We start from the raw sequence: 21,578 nt of genomic DNA on the forward strand, positions 1-21,578 counted from the left end.
GGCAGCGAACGCTTCGCTCCCACCTGCCAGCATTTTAAGATCGCCCGGGGCAGCGGAGAAGTCTCCGCTGTCCCGGGAAGGCTGGCGGGGGGGAGCAAAGACTTTTGCCCCCCACCGGCCTTCAGAAGAGGTCCAGGACCTCTTCTGAAGGCCGGCTGTGGGCGAAAGTCTTTGCTCCCGACTGCCAGCAATTTAAAACAAGTCCCCCGAGATTTCCCTATGGGCTTTCGTCTTGCGAAGCAAGCCCATAGGGAAATTCGTCTTGCGAAGCGCCTCCGAAACAGAAAACCCTTTCGTCTTGCGGGTTTTCCGTCTTGCGAGGCATTCGTCTTGCGGGGTACCACTGTACTGGATTCAATTGAACTTCTGAATGCATATAATTAGAATCAGGGTATTGGGTAAGAGGTAAGAGATTTGATTTGATTTAATATTTGTATTCAGCTTTCCTCACAACGAATGTTCAGCCCAGAGTGACTCAATGAAAGTAGCATTAAAAATGATCAAACATTACAATAGCTACAATATAAAAAGGAGCATATTGATAAAGCCAGTATTCATCAAAACAAAGCAGCACTCAGCAAAAATTGCTGTTACATACAACGTTAGCAGAAGTCCACTTTTGCAAGATTTTTTAAAATAATTGTGTAAATACTAAAAGTTGAACAGCATGATGATACATGCTGGATTGTACATCAGTGCTCTCATGAAATGTACAGTCAAGAGTAAACCAACGGGACCAGTTTTTAAAAAGTACAGATGTGTTTCATAACTTTTTGTACTAGTTGCTTTGAGGACACATACAACCTGTGTATATATATTCACTTGAAAGTACATCGCATTTTTCCAGCTGACTGTGCATAGGATTTCAGCCTCAATCTGAAAACTCACTCCAGATTACATAATTTTGGCCCAATCTGTTTTCTCCTGAATAGTTGCATCACCATCATAAATTAGGAAAGATAACCCCCCCCCACTTTATTTCAAACATCATATCATGGTCTTGCTGTCAGGTTATTGTTGTAGTTGTTTTTATTGTTTTAAAATATTTTTTATTAACTATTTTCTTGGTTTACAAAATTACGTGCATTGTCTCTTTATTCAGGTTGCAAAGTCTTTTCTACAGATCAGTTACATTTGATATGAGACATTAGTGTTTTGTACACTATAAGGTTGGGAAGAAGACAGCGGGAAGAGGAGGGGTGGGATGGTAAAACCTATTTTTTATAGTGTACGTGTGGGGTTGTGTCAGCGTCAACTGGGTAGCTTCTTTTTCTATTCACTTATTACATTTCCTTGGTAGTGAGAGGGATTAGGAGGGCCCAGGGTGTGGGCATACCTGCAGTGAGGTATGTTAATTTGTGAGAGGGAGGGATTGTTGGGTCAAGTAAGCCATATTGACTTGTATGCTGTTGGTGGGTTCGTCTTGTTTTGTTGGGCTGCGTATGTGATAAAGGGAAGCCAAACCGGGTTACAGGTATGCTTCTGGCTAAGAGCAGGTGGATTATAAGCTCTTTATAAAGTGAGTGGTTGTTATTATCTTGGAAAATGTTCAGCAGGGTCAGTTCTGGGGTGAATTCTAATACCTGTTTAGGTTGGGGTTTTTTTGCATATCTCTTGTAGGACTACTGTCCAGGAGAGTTGGATTTTGGGGCATTCGCACCACATGTGGAGGTATGTGCCTGTGGAGGTGCAGCCTCCCCAACATCTTGGTGAGGTTCCTAGGTGTATCAGCGCCAGTTTCCGTGGTGTTAGTTACCATCTTTAGATGAGTTTCAGAGTTGAATTCCCTTCTTTTGGCTGAGATGGAGTCTAGTCCATTGGATGGGATTAATTTCATAGCCTGTGTCTTGCTTCTGTTGCTCTTTGATTGCATCAAGGGGGGTTGTGGGATTTTGGAGCAGCATTTTGTATATTGTGGATACCATCTCTTTGCTGTGTCCCTCTGCTGTCGGGAGGTGGTTTTCGAAGCTGGTCAAGGGCCTAGTGGCTGCTGATTTTACTGCTGGATTGTTTAAGAAGGTGTGTAGTTGGTGGTGTGTTAGCCAGGGTATCTGAGTGTCAGGAAAGACAGTATTTGAGAGTTGAAAATAAGAAAGTTATGCACCGAGTATAGAAAATATGCCATCTTTTTCATGGGAGAGAGTTCCCTAAATACTTATTTCTCCTTAGATATTGTACTGAATTATCAGCAGTGTTTTCCCCTGCCTAAAGTTCGGCAGGGCTTTTGTACCACCAGCAACCATTTCTTTGATCTCCATCCTCACTTTTTCCTTTATGGAGCTCACATTTTTTTCTTCCTGTGGCCCACATCTTTTTGTGTGTCCCTCTAAGTGTTTCTTTTTATTTTTCTCTTCTTCTACCCTAGATTTTTTTATCTGCTTCCTGTGGTTGCTGCAGCAGTTTTATCAGTAATTTCTGCATTTTTGTTTCTCGCATAGCATTTTACCCCATTATCTTCTAGATTTTTCCATTTCTTCCTGCAACCAGTCCTAGGTTTCTCTCTTCCTTGTATTCACTCTGCAGAGCATCTGTGGCATAAAATTCATTCTCCTGATTACTTAGCTTAAGACAGAGAAACCGAAAGCAGTATATAAACAAAAGCAATCTTTTCCTTCTCTTATTCATAATTGTCATATATCTCCTAAGTGTATTTTCCTGTTAGTAAACATTTTTGTATGTTTTGTACTATTGTTGTATTTTTTTCTTGATTTTATTGTTATGTAGTAAAGGGTAATAATGTTGAGCTGTTTTAATAAAATATAGTAACCAATACTGTATTTTGAGAAACCCTTGAACAAGTAACTGTTTAGCATCTATTAAATCATGAAAAAAATTTATTATATAGTTACATATACACAAAGTTAAAATTTCAGTCAATAGTGTCATTTGGAACACATTTCAGTAGGGCATGAATCTGTGGGTCATTTGGTAAGCAGAGGTCTTAAAACTAAAATTAGTGTTTTTGCCATTTTTCTCATAAACATTTTCCAATTTTACTTGGTTTAAACAGAATTTCATTTCCTTTTAAAATGCTGAGACCAGTCATATGGTGACATTTACACTTCCCATACAAAATTCAATGTACATTTTTATGCAGGGCCAAGGATATATAAATATATACAAAATAGTCATTATTTGTAGTTAACATACTCTGATCAGGTCCATTAGCAACACATCAAAAGCAGATGCAGAGAATGGTTAATAAAAGGTTTTCTTTAATCCTTTAGAACGAAGTGTGACCATTAATTATTATATAAAATAGCATAAGTAAAGGCTTTAGATTGGAAACTTTGGTGGTTTCCAATAATAGAGGTTATTTTAATTAAAAATAAGACACTCAACCAGATAAATGTCGTATCTGATACATCCACTGTGATCACAAACCGTTTATGTAAAAAGAACACATTTGTTCACAGAGCATTAAATATTGCACAAGTACACTTTTCCTTTGAAGACTAAGGACTTCCCATGTTTACAAACTGTAGTATGGTCCTTGAGTGGGAAGAAGTTGTGAGTGTGCATTTTCTAGCATGAGAAGCATACGGGAAATATTAATACTGTTAGAGTTCTCATCCATCCAACCTCTTCCCAGTCCTACTCTATGGCAACAACAAGTTGGAGATAAAAGATTTGGCAAATACAGAGGCCAATAGTAAGGTGCAACACATCACGCGTCAGATAAGATGTAAGAGCCAGTCAAGTCCAAGAACTTTAAGATAGTTCTCTTGACCGTGGAATAAGGTCCTAGAGAATGAAGGCCAATACCATTCACAGTGGTTACACAGTAGTAGAGTAAGACTCCACTCTTTTTTGGTTATTTTCCTTCTGAACGATGGTGTCTGGTGTTTCAGTGTTTTCAATATCACTGTCACTACTGTTTGCTGCGGCTGGAGTCAAGTCCATCGGACCAGTCCTCCTGTGCAAGTGAAAATGGACCCCAGACTCCTGAACGTGGTTTGATATAAAGTCTTCGTCGGACGAATGCAAGGACTCATCATCGCCTATCAAATGGTTCACAATATGAATCCCATCAAAGGTGTGTGGGCCTGGGAAGGGTTTCTTGCCTTTTAGGCATCTGATCTGTAAAAAGAAAGGACAGACACATATAAACATTAGCCGACAGGCCTATCATTTCAGCTCAAGAAAGGAGAATATACCCATATTCAACTAAACATTTATATCTTAAAGTACATCCGCAAGTTATAAGGACAGGAGTAGCATTTGAGTGTACACAAAAGCACTGCTCACCCTCACCAGAAATAAAAATAAATGTGTGTATACATATCTAATGATCCCAAGTTGTCTGTCCTTTCATGAGCTGCGTTCAGAGGTTCCTGCTGACTGAAGATAGGAGGTGATTTTTGCCAATTCCTCCTTCCCCCCTGTGACCCCCAGCAATACTTCCCCCCACTGTTCAGGAAAGTACCCCAATCCTCTAGTTTTTGGTGGCAGAGGGGATTGCTTCCTAGACAGCATTACACGGCATGAGGCTGGGGGTGGGAAATCTGGGATTCGACATGGTGCAAAGGCCAAAGATCAGAAAAGAATGTGTTATAGTAAAGAAGTACTTTCCCCTTAGAGAAAATAAAAAACAGAACACAAGCACAGCAAGCTTTCACTAGTGAAGTCACACTTATACTCCACCGTCACCCTCAATACACCTTTAGTTCACTATAGCATTTGATAAACAGCAGAGTACATAAACATAGCCAAATTTACTTAAAATTCATGTTAAATGCACCATCTTCTGTTCATATTGACCGGACAATTAAATTCTACTCCTGGTGCCCATTCTTAGAATTTACAGTGTAATGGTTAGAAACAGAGAGCAAATACTCTTGCTATTTTAAAAAAATGGGGGGGGGGGAGACATTGACTGAGGAAAAGAGGCATTCCAGAGATTTCGAAAGCCATTTCGCCAGCTTGTTGAACAAGCGCTTTGTTAGTGCAGTGATCTATACATTTCAATAACTGCAAATGGAATAACCTAGATTTCAAGCCAAAGGGTGACATGCTCAGTTCCTACATGCAGAACACCTTAAGTAAGATGCTACACTGTAAACAGAGGGACTGCTGAATTGAAATCAATGTTTATACAGGGGCGGGGAACCTTTTTTCTGCTGAGGGGTGTGTTTTGTGGGGGTACTTTGTTGGGGGGCATGCTGGAGGTGGGCAAGGCAAAAGGCAGATGTTTGGCAATGTACTGTATTTTTCGCTCTATAAGATGCACCAGACCACAAGACGCACCTAGTTTTTGGAGGAGGAAAACAAGAAAAAAATAATTCTGAATCTCAGAAGCCAGAACAGCAAGAGGGATCGCTGTGCAGTGAAAGCAGCAATTCCTCTTGCTGTTCTGGCTTCTGTGATAGCCGTGCAGCCTGCATTCACTCCATAAGACGTATACACATTTCCCCTTACTTTTTAGGAGGGAAAAAGTGAGTCTTCTAGAGCAAAAAATACGGTATTTCCCTTTCCCCACTTTCCCCTTCTCTTCCCACTTTGAAATTAGGCTGTGGTTCACGTGCAGCCCCCAGGCCACAAGTTCCCCCGGTCCTGAGTGAAGCCCTTATACAAACTGAAATTGCCATGGCTGCTTTGCATGAAGTTTATGCACAGTGGCTGACTCAAGCTGAAGCCACATATTGAGCTATGAGTTTTATTTCACGAATATTTCGCAAGTGACACTTTGTGAGACAGTCCACTACAGCTGGCAATGGTGTCTGACAGAACTAGGAGCCCTCTCTAAACCTGATCTTGTGTAAATATTCACAAGCAGAGCTGTAGAATTCCTCCTTCTGGTTCTGCATTACGACAAAAAGAGGGAGAGAGACAGAAAGACACCGCTTGGGACATTTCTCAACTTTAAGCATGAATAAACCAGCCACCTTAGGACGAATTTCAACATCTTATTTTGAAGCTTTCTTCAGTTTCAAAATAGACATATTCGCATCCAAATGATCCTTAAAGTGACCCACACGCCTTTTGAATACCTTGCAATATTTAAAAACAGCACAGTAATACAGTGGTGCCTCGCAAGACGAAAAGAATCCGTTCTGTGATTCTCTTCGTCTAGCGGTTTTTTCGTCTTGCAAAGCAAGCCCATTGACGGATTAGCGGATTAGCGCTATTAGCGGCTTTTAGCGGCTTATCTGCTGATCGGATCAGCTGATAAGCGGCTTAGCAGCTTAGAAAAAGGGGGGAAGGGAAAAAACCAGCAGGAACTCGCAAGACATTGTTGTCTTGTGAAGCAAGCCCATAGGAAATTTGTTTTGCGAAGCACCTCCAAAACGGAAAACTCTTTCGTCTAGCGAGTTTTCCGTCTTGCGAGGCATTCGTCTTGCGGGGCACCACTGTATAACCGAAAGGAACAAACGAACAGCAAAATCCCTGTGGATAGCTCAGTCAGCAGAGCATGAGACTCTTAAGGTTGTGGGTTCGAGCCCTATTTTGGGCAAAAGATTTCATTTGAGAATGAAGATTGGAGAGATCTCCCCATGGGGAGATCGGAAGACCTATGGATTACAAATTTGATTAAGACGAAAGTTGGAGCTTCTGGGACATTTGGGACATTTGGACTTAAAAGGAATAAAAAACATAATTTGGGCTCCACTTTTGAATATGGAGGTCTGGTTGGAGGAAACATAGACCCTATTGGGACAGAGCTTCTCCGAGACTCGATGTCCGACATAAAGGACTACCAACAAAACCGGCAGAGAGGGACTGAGAGAGATTTGAGGGCCTCGGATGTGAGGGACCCAGGCTGAGAACTGATAGATTGATGGATATTTTTTGGGGGGGGATCGAAACCGGGAAAGGGGGGGCGAGAGTTTTGGAATCCAAAGGGTGTATAATTGTATGTTGTTTTCGGTTATTATGTTTTGTAATTAATATATAAAACTGGGAAATTTGTGGAAGGGAACTTGGGTCGACCTTAGAAAAGGACGTAAAAGATGGGTATTGTCGTTTAATCGAGGTTTATAAGTTAAATTTGGTTAATCAAGAAGAATTAAGTAAAATATTAATAAGGTAAAAGTAGGAGATAAGAACTTGCTGAGTTAACTATTGGAATTGGGATGCAAGAAGGGGAGGTGTGGGGAAGTCAGGGAAAGTGGTTAAGAAATTAAGGATTTGAAATTATATGTGTTTGTTTTTGTGTTTGTATGTCTATATTGTGTATTGTGTGTGTTTATATAAATTGTGAAAACCCAATAAAAATTTTATATATAAAAAAAAGATTTCTCCACTGCAGGGGGTTAGACTAGATGACCCTCGTGGTTCCTTCCAATTCAACAGTTCTATAATTCTCCTTATGCTGCTATTGTAGTACTAGGGGTTTGAAATTTGCTGAAACGTGCAATGATGCAACATGTCCATGACGGGCTCTTGAGTTAATGAGATGGTTAGTGTTCAGTATGTGTCAGGATTAAGGAAGGCTCCATAGGCTTTAGACTAAAAAAAATTTTTTAAAGCGAGGTTCAGCAAACGGACAAGGAAGCTATTCTCTCCAACTCAACAAAGTTGGCTATGAGTTTACCCTAAGTGGCACCACATTCCAAAATGGGGAAGAGTACTGTGACCTTCCAGATAGAGGACACTTGATCAATAGTTCTTGTCCCTAGTTCCAGTCCTTGACACCCGCCTTCCACTTGTTTGAACATCACACAGAAAGCTGGTGCCATTTCCCAGCTTATAACTAAGGAAGAACATTCCAGGTCTTAGCAGCTCCAACTGCAGGAGAGGGGTCTATTTTCAAAACCAGAACCGGAACAAGTCATTCTGTTTGTATCTCTTTTGACGGAACAGAACTAGGGATGCTGACCACGGAAGAACGTTCTTGTTAATACTAAAAAGCAGCAGAAAATCTCTTGTGTTACCGACATAAATCTGAATTATTCATTCTAAATAGATATGTGGACTCAAGCCCCCTTTAATTTGGTTTAATGGAAGAAGCATGGTATCAGAACATGGGGCTGATCCACAGCGCATAGTATTAAGGAATGGAAATTCTCAAGAGATCCTGCCAATTTTAAATATAAGACACCATAGCATGCTGGCTACTGTCCCAACTATCCCATGGCTTTTATGGTGTTGTCAAAAATTCCAATGCCCATCATTAATGGTCTCCAGTGACGGTGGAAAGTAGCAGAATTGACTAGTGACTCAAAGTACAGTGGTGCCTCGCAAGACGAAAAAAATCCGTTCTGTGATTCTCTTCGTCTAGCGTTTTTTTCGTCTTGCGAAGCAAGCCCATTGACGGATTAGCGCTATTAGCGGCTTACCGGATCAGCTGATAAGCGGCTTAGCGGCTTAGAAAAAAGGGGGGAAGGAAAAAAAACCCACAGGAACTCGCAAGACATTTTCGTCTTGCGAAGCAAGCCCATAGGAGATTCGTTTTGCGAAGCACCTCCAAAACGGAAAACTCTTTCGTCTAGCGAGTTTTCCGTCTTGCGAGGCATTCGTCTTGCGGGGCACCATTGTACCTGATTTAGAGGCCCAGTGGGTACAGAGTACACTTGTTCCACGGGGCCTCTTTTAAAAGACTCACCCTGTACTTACACTTTATGTACTTGTTATTTACTAGGCTGTGGATTATTATATTTGAGAACACAAAGCAGCCATGCTTAGAAAGGTAGTCAAATTCATTCCACTTGAACTTTCTCATAACATGCTCTTACCTGTTGCTGACTGTCAGCCCAAGCATAAGCAAAAAGAAAAAGACAGCAGAGAAAAATTTAGAGGTTTAAAACATTCCTAAATAATCCAGATTAAAAACGCGCAAACTAAGGTAGCATGTTAAAATATGAATATTTGCTTGAATCAACTCAACTTAATTTCAAGGGCAGATTGATTTTTCTGGGGGGAAATAGAGTATTAATTTCTATAGTCATTTCCTTGTTAAGACTGTGTGTGTGTGTGTGTGTGTGTGTAGAACTGTAAACATTTAGTGCAAAATTCAGTTGTTAAGTCAAAGTTCGTGAAGAAGCCAGCTGTATTGCCTTGATATCAAACATGCACTTTTTGAAAGTAAGATCTTTAGAATTACGGTACTTCCATTACCACAAATATAAAAGGTTAAAATCTTATCAGTTATTACTTCCTTCAAAGAATCTTGCAGAACTGCAGCTTTGTGGTGGTTCTGAGAATTATTAGAGATCTCTGCTTTTTTGAACAGTTAGCATTTAACTCTTTCTCCTGTCTTTCCCTGATCTAAACTACTCTCCCTCAAGCTGCTCTTAGCTGCACATTGGCGTTTTCCACCATATGCAGGGATGGTAGGAAGTGGAAACCAGCAACTTACGGGGAGGGCGGGGGCACAAGTTCCCCTGATGTATATAACATATCAACACAGTTCACATGTCACACTAAACCAAGGTTTCATGAGATGCAGACAACCACAAGCCTCAGTTTCCCTGTCCCCTTTTGTGCCATGTGGACAGTTTGTAACAAATTCTGGTAACTTTCAAAACCAGCCAACTTCAAAAACGTGCCTTTTTTCAACTGGAGTTTGTTTTAAACCTTTAACCCAGATCTCAAAATATCTCAGCACGAGATTCTCAGGGTTGTGGTTCGAGCCCCACATTGGGCAAAAAGATTCCTGCACTGCAGAGGGCTGGACTAGATGACCCTCGTGGTCCTTGCCAATTCTACAGTTCTTTGAGTCTATGATCTGGATAACAGGACAAGGCAACTAGGGTGAAGTGAAGCTTAATGTTGCTGAAGTCCTTCTCCTGACCACATGAGAGGAAAGGCATGGAGTGAGCATGTGAGCCTGAGGATCAGAGTGATTCCTCCCTGTTCACATTTGTTTTAATAATAATAATAATAATAATAATAATAATAATAATAATAATAATAATAATAATTTTATTATTTATTCCCTTGCCACTCTGGGCAGCTCCCAACAGAATATTAAAAAAGAGTAAAACATCAAACATTAAAAGCTTCCCTAAACAGGGCTGCCTTCATATGTCTTCTAAAAGTCAGGTAGTTGTTTATTTCCTTGACATCTGATGGGAGGGCGTTCCACAGGGCAGGAGCCACTACCAAGAAGGCCCTCTGCCTGGTTCCCTGTAATCTCACCTCTCGCAGTGAGGGAACTGCCAGAAGGCCCTCGGAGCTGGATCTCAGTGTCTGGGCTGAGCGATGGAGGTGGAGACGCTCCTTCAGGTGAACTGGGCCTAGGCCGTTTAGGGCTTTCAAGGTCAGCACCAACACTTTGAATTGTGCTCGGAAATGAATTTTGAGCCAGTGTAGGTCTTTCAGGACCATAGTTTACTGTGATGTACGCAACAGTCCACTGTAATGAAGCAGCTTTGTCACAGCAAACCTCCCTAGGTTATGCAGTTGGCAAGAATACAGAAGCATGAAGGCTATATATTTAAGGTTATGTAAAAGACTTAATATTGAATTTCTAAATTTCCTTTGTTCTATTAAAAAAAAAAATCAAGGTGGTAGTGGTTGGGGTTTTCAGCTTTTAGCAGTTATCAAGAGCAAAACTGCCGAAAGGAAACAAGAGGCTGAGGCAGGGCAGCTGTACTGCTTACATGACAAAGATCAAAACTAGCGACACACTGAGACCAGAAGCTTTCATGTCAGAACAGGAAAGAAACAACTTGATCAGGCAAGGTCATGACTTTTTGATCAGAGTATTACCATATAATCAAAAGTTTTGAAATCTTAATAGAAAGTACGTGATTGAAAAGATAGCAAGTAGTCAGAAGAACAGGCTTCCATGTCGTACTATGTAATTGCACCATCAAATTTTACTTCTCTCGTATGTCGTAAATACATTTAAAAGCCTTTTGGTGAATTTGGCCCTTGGGTGCCATTTTCAAGCAACACGTTTCAAAAGAGAGAGAAAGTTACTTAAAACAACAACAAAACCCTCTCCTTTTTAGGGTGACATATAGAAATCGGCAACAAAAATTAAATGTAGGATTATAATCCTTGGCAGCTATTCAAGTGCCATGGTTTATTTTAAATCAATAGCTCTGAGGCTATTTATAGATCTCAATCCAAGTTTTTTCTAGTAAACAGCTGGGAAAGGAAAGGTTGCTTAAGGTGACAGATTATGGCCTTCATGTCTATAACTGGGCCAAGAAAAGAAAATGAAAATTTTGTTCACCTATGTGTCAGCATCATCCAGTAATCTACTGAAAAATCCACTCAGCCCTATCTAACCATAGCTAAAATTATGTCCAGACTTCATTCAGTATTTCATTCCAACATCTCAATGCTGAAGTTAGAAATCTGCAAAATACAGGCCCATTTCCATCAATTTCTCTGAAGTGGGATGATTATAACCAACTCCCTTCTCTCTGCCTTTCTCTCAATGTTATTTGCCTATCAAAACTTTCTATTAAATGTATATATTGATCTGATATATTTTTCAGTGGTTTCCTCTCTTTCTCCATCTCTCCTCTTAAGGATGTCTCATGACTTCATGAAAAAAACAACCCAAATCATTTGTATGTGCTTTAGAGGTTCAGCAAAAGAGTCATCTCTTCCACTAGATCATGGCAATAAACATTATTGAGAAGGAAACCACCAGCTCTGAAAGTGAAGTACTCCTTTTTTGAGGGGGGATGCTAAACTCATTAACAAACATGAACAACCTGATTTTCTAGAATTCTGTAGTGTTTCACCAACACTGTGCTGTTCCCACATACCTATGTTCACCACTAAGATAAAAGAATGAGGTTGAAAAAGTATGGAGCAAGACCCTATTATGAAAAATGCTACTGAATCCTCAATTTTAGGTTATTCAGCATCAACAGCAGCTCTGGGTCTAAGAACGCACAAAACACAGCACACACAGCTGAGGAACTATACTTATTTTAACTTAAGGTCCACTAAGCTGCTATTTTAGATTGGGTGTTTGTTAACCACATGACCTCACAAGCGCTATCTTATCACATCACAGTTTCCTCAGAGTGACCACAACTATTGAAATCTGACTCCGCCAGCATAGAGGTTCAGTATCTGACACGTACTAGCAAAACAGCAACTTTCTAGCTGTCCAATAGCTGCGCTGACTTATGGGAGGGCAAATCTGGTGGTCTTGTCTTAACTGCACTTGCAAGATACCATGTAAGGAAAGCACATGATTTATTGCTCTGTAAGCTTCAACCACAAGTTGAAAAACTCACATTTTAAATCTGAGAGCTAACATGTTTCCTTTTCATGTCAGGGGGTTATGGGGCAAAAAAAGAAGGAAAAAAAGGTTTGCGTTCTCTCCCATGCTTGATTTGGGCTACAATGCTGCACTGTGTTTTTTTAAAAAATTCTACCTAGAGTAAATGTCGTATTACTTATTTATTTAGAGGGGGGAAATCTCACCCTTAATCTTCCGAGTTGAGGCAAAGCTTTTAAATGCTTATCTTAAGATTATCACAATGGCTGCACTTCAGTGTATTGAAAAAGCTTTGCTCGTGAAAGCCTGACAAGCATCACTCTGGCAGCGTGTGCTGATGAGCCCAAGGGCAGGCAGATGAAGACAACAGCAAAATGCTATGATAGACCCACAAAGCTGATGGAATTCCATTACAGACCATGATTACCGAAGGGGTGGGAACCTGTGGCTTTCTAGAAGTTGGTTGGACACCAACTCCCACCGACCTCGACCAGCCTGGTCAATGGCCAGGGCTGATGAGGAGTTGTAGCTCAGCAATCAGAAGCTATGAATGCTATCAACCATGGCAACCTTGTGGGATGACTACTGCTATGCAGTAGCTCACTCTTACCAGTCTGAAAGGTCTCCTAAGATGGTCTGCTGGATGGAATGGCTGTTCCACTTCAAGGAAACTGCGACATGGTTTCATCTTCCTTTACTCTAATATCCGCACGAAGAGGCTGGGAGAGATTATCGAAAAGGTTTGGAAAGCGGTGCCATCAGTACGCAGATGGCATTTATCTCCCATTCCTCTTTTTTCATCTGAACCAAGTTAAGTTGGAGAAGCTCTGGAGGTGTAGGTAGGCTGGAGATCAGCAAATGAACTGAAACTAACATAGACCAAACCAACATGTCATTGGCCGGTAGTTTAAATAACCCTGTTTTGAATGGGGCTGCACCCTTCCTGCATAGTTTCAGGGTGCTTCTGGAAGCTCAGCTAAGGATTGTAGCCAGGAATGTATTTTTCTGGCAGCCTGCATGTAGGTAGGAGTTGGGTAGCGGCAGCATATACCAATCAGTTCCCAATCAGCTTCTGGACCTAATTCAACTTGTTTACTCTAACCAATAAAACGGCTCAGAAAATATTGGAGAGAATGGTTCCTTTCATATGCACTTAGGTCGTCGGATGGGCCCCCGATACAGATGCCAGCATAGTCTTAGACTGTCCTGTACAAAGGAAAGGGTATTTTCTTCAATTAACACTGGCATTATAGAATTTTCTCACTAGAAAGGTTTGGCAGCTCTGCTTGCTTGGTTTATAGAAAGGTGATTTACCGGTATATGAGGATTTCCATTTACGAAGTGGAGCTTATCCTCCTTCTCCTTTTGCACCCCCACCCCAAATCTGATCTGGAGGGTAAAGGGAACCCCCAGAACAGATTCAGGGGGCATGCGGGCAGAGGAAGTTCTGTTGTGCAGCCAGAGGCCACTTTGCTGGATACTAGCCTTTGCTATTGCTATATATTGCTATTTATGTTGCTTAAGTTAATTTTCTTGTGCTGACAACAGGCCATTGTTGGTTTTAACAATGGGCAGACCGTGGCAGGCAGTGGTGCGGCTATGTAATTTTAGATTCTCGACTCAAAAGATCTTATGGGGCCGCCCCTTTAGACAACGATGTGTATGGCTTCGTTCGCGAAGCACAACTGACATAGCATTTTTCAGCCCCAACTCTAGGGATTAGACACCATGCAGCAATCCTTATGCTGACCATGGTTCAATTTAGCCAGCACATGATCTCTTCCAATAGGCTTACATGTTTTAAAGAAAGAGAATTCCTACAGTACAGTGGCAGTTTGAAGAAGCAAATACCTGTCAGGTGACCGGAAACGAATGCCAACCCATTCTCTTCCAAATACAATAATATATAGCCTAACCATGGTGGTGTTAGTTATCTTACTTCTCCATGCTCGAAGAACATCATTACCCTACAGGGAGCCATGTTGCCCCAATATTTTCTGTTTTGGATCAGCCTGTTCTCTGGTTAAAGAGGAAAAAAACTGCTGGAATTCAAGTGTTTTGTCCAATGTATATTCTGCAAGGTCTCAAGTAATTTAACTTTGACTTAGGGAAGTCATTCTGTGGAAAATAAAATTAGGAACCTCAATCTAGATGGGATTTTCCACTTATTTAAGATTTATTCTGCTAGTAACTTTTCTGACTGAGATTCCTTTAATTCAGTTTCCTGGGTAAGCCTGGTTAGTTCTCTAGAATACTATTTCCTGAAGTCTAAGTTTTATTTAGCACATTTGTGCCCTTTTTTCAAGGAAGTCAGCACTCTTAAATCAAACTCAGTAGAACAAAATGATCAAGTTACTAAAAGTGGAACAAAAAAATTGCAACGCAGATATTAATGTACCTTGGCATCTTTCAGCAGTACATGTATTATTATTATTATTATTAAAAAGGGGGGGAGATCACTACAGGAACTTAAAAAGCATAGGTAAAGTTAAGTCCAGTCATGGCCGACTCTGGGGTTGCGGCGCTCATCTCGCTTTATTGGCTGAGGGAGCCGGCGTACAGCTTCCGGCTCATGTGGCCAGCATGACTAAGCCGCTTCTGGCGAACCAGAGCAGCGCACGGAAACGCCGTTTACCTTCCCGCCGGAGCGGTACCTATTTATCTACTTGCACTTTGACGTGCTTTCGAACTGCTAGGTGGGCAGGAGCTGGGACCGAGCAAAGGGAGCTCACTCCATCACAGGGATTCGAACCACCGACCTTCTGATCTGCAAGTCCTAGGCTCTGTGGTCATACCCACAGCGCCACCCGCGTAAAAACCATACATGCCCCCAAAAGCCTTCTAAACAGAAATGTTTAGCCAACCAGTAGAAGGCAATTTATGATGGGCGAGAAGATGATCCTCCCTTGAAAGAAATTGCAGAGCCTGGGCGCAGTGACTGTAAAAGGTCCTTTCCTGCTCCCAACTAAGCACACTTCTGGGGAAACATAGGAAAACCTCTGGTCATAACCAGCTTGCCCAGCGAGGCAGAGCTGCCATCAACAGCTTTCCAGCAGTAGTATCACTACTGAAGAACGAGAAAAACAACCATGTTGGAAATACAGTACAAGTGCCCCAGTGGAGCCAACCTGGCAGACCAGAGCTTGACACTGTTAAGCGGCAGTGATTCCGCTGCCAGGAAGCCATAGCTGTGGCTCCACCTCTCCAGGCAGGCTGCTCCAGCATCTGATGAAGATCTAAATACATGGGCAGGCTTGTATGGGAGTGGAAGGTCTTCTGGAAACCCTGGCCCCAAACCATGGAGAGCTTTTAAGACTCTTCATCAGCACTTCATCAAGAACAAAACTGGGCGCCAGGGCGGCTGCTTCAATAGTGGAGTTATATGCTCCCTGTTAACAGCTGCCACAGTCTGGACCATTTATATAGTTTTGGTGCTCTTTTCATAAGCAGCCCTATGTATATTGTATACAAACCCAAGTGTGATGTAACTAAGGCGCATGTCACCATGACCAGATCAGGAAAGCAAGTCCCTACATATGCTCCCACTATTCAGCCTCGGCCCAAGGTGGCCCTTTGCATATATGGCCTGAATTATTTATCCACGAGTAATTACTTAGTGTTTACGATTTCATTTTTACAAGCCGAATCGTTTAAAAGCAGGGCATTTGATCTGCAGCTGAATGTCGATCTTCATTAAGTCCATCTTGAGTTAGTTCAAGAGAAGCGCGATTTGAAGGCGAGATAGCGCCTCTATCAGAATCTGTTACCGTTTGCATTAGGTTGTTAGGACAGAAATATCAGATGGGTTGGAGCATAAGGTGCATGAAGATAGCAAGAATGAGCCTCAAGCTCTGATGCTGGAGAAGAAGAAAGTGCAATCTATCTTTCTTTCTTGCGAAAAACTTCCTATCTGAATAAGCCAAGCAAGTGTTTTCGGTGTGGTTGAAAGTCAATGACACACGACGACGATTGTTTACATGTTATTTAGCTAAAAAGCATTCCCTTCTTATCACAGACCCTACCTGAGCAGTTTTGGGCCCCAGCTTATCTCATCTCCCCTTATGTGACAGCTGCCAGAGAGCAAAAGAAGGCAAAGGCATCAAGGGGCCATAAATAGGGGATTCTTTGGGGCTGATTATATGAAATTGTGTTGTGCATATAGGGGTTGGGGTGAGAGCATATGAACCACCAGCAAGAATATTTTTTCTACAGCCGGGAACTACTTTTAAATCACTATTATTGCTTGCACAGGCTAAAGGAGGAAGACTAGACAAGGTCTATTGCATGCAGTTACTCTTCTCACAAGAAATGATAACAAGTGTGTGAAATATTAGTAAACATAGACTTACTTTTATAAATATCAATACTGATATGTAAATAATATTTACATTTAATTGCAGGGGGAAAATACTGCACGCAGTTCATGCAATACTCAATCCTAATTGAGGACATCACAGAATCCAACAATTTTTGAACTGGAAAAATATAGGAGGGGCTGTTTCAGAATAGAAAAGTTTTCAGAACAAGGTTTCGGACGGAGCCTCAACTACTTCACCATCTGAAACTGGAGGTTCAATTAATTCTGCAAAAACGCACGATAGCAAACAATTTGCTTTTGGCTCTCCCTTGGAAGAGTTGTTCAGCATTATAAATCAGGTATTACTGCCATGAGATTTACAATGCAGAAACTGCATGTTGTTGTATGGGAAAATGTTATCAGGAGACGGAAAGGGTCAGAATCTGCATATTGTGGAACTAAAGCAGACACAGAAAACTGTACGACACAAACATATTTTTTTTACACAGTTCCAAAGTTCTTCTTCAACTCTACAACTAGAAGCCACTATTCCTTGCTTCTGGCTCCCAAAGTATTTTGTGGTCTGTTAAGTTTGTGTGAGAAAGGCTATCAGTTCTAATCTTACGCACCACTCTTGTAATCTACACTGCACATTTGTTCCTTGCAACATCCAACAGGAAGCCAAGACAACTGTTTAGGAATACAGAGCATATAAAGAAGCAACAGGAACTCCCCACTCCCCACCCCACCGGGCAGTTTAGGCAGTTTATAAATCAATTAGTATGAACTGGGAACTAATGCCAGTGAGAGAATATACTCTAACACAGTCAACAGTTTATTTTTGTCCAGACTGGATGAGGCTGTCTAGATATTTGTTCCGCTGACCCCTTCAAGACCCAATTTGAACTGATGATGGTTCCAATGCGCCTTCCTTTCTACGCATGGAACAAAAGTGGCAATGAAGCCAATATGCCTGACCTTTATGTCAAGCAGGAAGCCCAAAAAGCAGGTGCTCCTTTTGTGTATCCCTCCCTTCTTCAGCTTTCTCATAAACAACAACCATTTCAAAGCAGTTGTGGCCTTGCCTTCGTAGAACATAATAGTGGCCAAGAACAGTTCTGCATCAAGTGGAAAGCCATCTTAAGTAGGGTTGCCATATTTCAAAAAGTGAAAATCCAGAAACAAAAGTTGTTGAGCTGTTGGGGTGTTTTTTTGTTTTGCAAAATCTTTAAAAAATGAAGTTTCTGAGCTACTTTTTAAATGAAATCTGCCAAAAATCCACACTTCCGACATGGGCTATGTCTGGATTTTCCAGGATATTTCAGAGATTTTCGCCCGTACACTGTTTCTGAAGGCCAAATTCCGGATGTGTGACAACCCTAAGAGTAGATGGAAATCATTAGCCAATCTTTTGGCCAAAAAGATTTGTTAGTCCAAAACATGAGATAATGGCACTCTAGTCTGCACTACACAGGACAGAAAGCCCTCACACACAGTCATCTTATTATTTTGCATCTACTGAATATAATTTTGGAAAGGCAAGCGAAAGGGCAGGCCTTATTAAGCCATGTTCAAGCCCAAAGACCTTCCCAATTTTTCACAGGCACCACCTACTCTACTGGCACCACTGGTATCATTTCGCCACCAATTATTTAACAGAGGCTATTTCATGATCTGGGGCATTCACATGGTGCCTTATTTTGCTAACTTTTAGGTGCAAAATTGATATTCACTTGGTCTTCCTAAGAACTTCCATTTAGGTCAGCTCCATCCAAACACATGATTTAGTCACCTATAATTATTTTTAAAGGTTTATCTATTGTATCCTTTGCTTTTAATGATGATACTTTTATATATATTTATTTTTATTGTTTTGTGGATTTTAGCCGTGCTTTATCTATAACTTTATTTAACGACCACTTAGGACTTTTTGGGTCAGCAGTTTATAAATAAATAAATGCTCTACCTGCTGTATACTGCTGGTTTTTAAACATTGTTGTAACTCTTGTATTACAAACATTTCAATTTCTTCTTTTGGTTTTTTTTTTAAATTTGTTAAGTGCCTTGGGAAAATTTTAATGGAAGGCTGGATAAAATGTTTTAAATGAACCCCCACCCCAACCAAATTTTGCTTATAGTGAAGATTTTGGTGAAGGCCTGTCCAAAAGTGAAGGGATGAAGAACAGAAGAGAGAAGTGGCTTCAAAAATAGGGTTGGGAAGGTGAAAAGTTAGGTTAGTAGTTGTATGGAGTGGGAGGGGAAGCTCGGTGTGTGTGTGTGTTAATGTGACTTGTTAAGCGGAGCACCTCATAATAATATAAATACACATTAGGGCAGATCTTCAACAGGTAAAACTTTGATGTATCCTATTTATAGCAGCTTAAAATATAAACAGGACCAGATTTTTTTGGTTTTGGTTTTTTTTTCAAGATCAGGAGTACCATACATTGATTTGTCTTTCAAACTTGAAAATTGCAGGCATGCACACTAAAGTAACTTCTATTTCTTTCCCATGTTTTGCTTAGTCATCTGTGAATGTCTCCCTCATTCAGTTGGCCAAAAGGTTGTGGTCGCATTGTGTATGCCACAACTTTCAAAGGAAGATTAGCTTACAAGGTTAACCATAGCATGCCTATGAATGTTTAGAGAAGCAAAGTGAGAGGGACCATTAATCGTTTGGAGGGCAATTTTTTTTTAATTTGAATTTATTGAGTATAGAGTTGTGTAAGATACACACTACAAGTCAGAGTGCAATTCTGAGGAAATTCCTGCTTCGATATTTTTTTAAAAATATATTAAATTAAATTACATCCCTTTGAAGTTGTGACATTTCGTTGTCTCAGGGGAACATTGCCATGTTTGGGATGGAATGCTGAGTAAAACTCATAACTGCCCTCATCCATCTGCCTAGGATGTCTTTTCTAGCTCTCCCTCTGGGTTTAGAGACTTCAAAAGACGATCTATAAATTTTATACCTCTTTACATAAGTCAGGTCTGAAATTCTTGGAATCCCAAAATTGCATTAAGATTCAATATAAGGTGTTTATGTAACGCAGAAAAATGTGTATTGTCATCCTGAAGTGCTGAACAACTCCAAAAGAGGAAAATAAAAGTGAAGTGTAAACATTAGCAGGTCCTAATTTTCCACAGAGTATCACAGAAGCAGAGTATTAATTTGACGAAAAAGCTGCGTTCCTAGGCTTGTTTATCTGGGAATAAACCACACTGTACAATGGGACACGACCACTATTCTTCCTTATTCTCAAACTACTCTTCAATTATTAGGAGGTTTTTTAAAAAATTAAATAGTCTGCAAAAGAACAGAATTATAGGATGTAGGCTGCAATTCTTATGCAGTGGTACCTCGGGTTACAAATGCTTTGGGTTACAGACTCCGCTAACCAGGAAATAGTACCTCGGGTTACAAACTTTGCCCCAGGATGAGAACGGAAATCGCGCGGCTGCGGCGCAGTGGGAGGCCCCATTGGCGAAAGAGTGCCTCAGGTTAAGAATGGTTTCAAGTTAAGAATGGACCTCCGGAACGAATTAAATTTGTAACCCGATATACCACTGTATACATTTGGAAATACCTCTCCCCCACAGCCCAAATCGCTTTCCTTCCCCCCCCCCCAATACTCTTTATTGCTTTTTTGTAACACAACAAATAAAACAAATACTCTTACATTCAAAAAATTGTATGTCTTCTTATTTACGCCTTATTGCGCCCGGACTTCCTTCCATCCCTTCAACGGTTTTCATGTCTCAAATCTTTTCTTACAGTTTCTTATTTACACTGCATCCACATCACAAGATTTACATTAATCCTGCTACAGTTTTTAAATTCTTACAATTACTCCGTATATATTCAACAAATTTACTCCAATCCTTTTTGAACTTTGCTTCTTTTTGGTTTCAAATCTTATAGGTCAATTTCTCCAATTCTATGTATTCAAACATTTTTGTCTGCCACTCCATTAAAGTTGGGATTTCTTGGGATTTCCATTTCTGAGCCACTAAGATTCTAGCGGCGGTCGTTGCATACATGAATAGTTTGTAATTTTCCTTTTTTAATTCATCCCCTGTTATCCCTAGCAAAACTGCTTCTGGTTTCTTTGGGAAAGTGTATTTAAATAGTTTTTTCATTTCGTTATATATCAGGTCCCAATATTTTTTCCTTTTTTTAACATGTCCACCACGTGAAAAAATTCACCGTCTTTTGTTTTACAAAATTTTACAAATTGCTTTCCAAGCAGGTACTGGACTGCAAACATTTGCTTGAACTCGCACATAAAATAAGCTCTTAACCTGCAACTCCCAGTACAGTGGTGCCTCACAAGACGAAAAGAATCCGTTCTGTGATTCTCTTCGTCGAGCGGTTTTTTCGTCTTGCGAAGCAAGCCCATTGACAGATTAGCGGATTAGCGGCTTTTAGCGGCTTATCTGCTGATCGGATCAGCCAATAAGTGGCTTAGCGGCTTAGAAAAGGGGGGGGGGAGGGAAAAAAACCAGCAGGAACTCGCAAGACATTGTCATCTTGCGAAGCAAGCCCATAGGAAATTCGTTTTGCGAAGCACCTCCAAAACGGAAAACTCTTTCGTCTAGCGAGTTTTCCGTCTTGCGAGGCATTCGTCTTGCGGGGCACCACTGTATTAGAATGGGCGTCTGGGATATGGACCCCATTCACAACAGGGCAGGGCAGTTAGACTGCATCCTTACATGGATGCAAATTCATTTCAGATGCATATCTGAATCTTTACTGTATGTCCACAGTTCCGATTCCCCCAGCAAGTGATATGCACCTGTAGGCTGTTTGTATGCACAGATGTCCTTAGCTGGATTGGAGTATAAATGTTTAATGCAAGATGGTTGGATATTGATTTCTCAAGTGAGTTTAACGATTGTTAAAGGTGCTGTTGATAAAAAGGCAAAGCAGGAATTCTGCTATAATCTCAAGTGAGATGGGCCGTACAGAAGTCCCAGGCACCTCTGAATGATTGCTGATTTGTATGATTATTCATACACATCAGCGACAAAGCTGCATCTCCCAGCTGCTTCTGTTGAAATCTACTATGTTCATGTTTTTGACAACATGTACTGCTGCTACATTTTAGAACAGTGATATTTTTGCACAAAATATATCATTTCTAC

The 21,578-nt window shown here is 40.8% G+C and overlaps 1 protein-coding gene across 5 annotated transcripts in view; it reads right to left on the reverse strand.

Annotated features, from left to right (window-relative positions):
- Positions 1-2,816: 2,816 nt before the first annotated feature.
- The window catches only part of EVI5 (ecotropic viral integration site 5), a 70,983-nt gene continuing 52,221 nt past the window's right edge, over positions 2,817-21,578 (reverse strand). For all 5 annotated transcript variants that reach the window (XM_081194010.1, XM_081194011.1, XM_081194007.1 and 2 more), the window contains one exon: positions 2,817-4,080. In XM_081194010.1, coding sequence (XP_081050136.1) covers positions 3,778-4,080 — 303 coding nt within the window. In that variant the 3' untranslated portion in view covers positions 2,817-3,777. The remainder of the gene's footprint in view (positions 4,081-21,578) is intronic.

This window comes from Podarcis bocagei, assembly GCF_964188305.1.
Source record: "Podarcis bocagei genome assembly, chromosome: 5".
Taxonomy (NCBI): domain Eukaryota; kingdom Metazoa; phylum Chordata; class Lepidosauria; order Squamata; family Lacertidae; genus Podarcis; species Podarcis bocagei.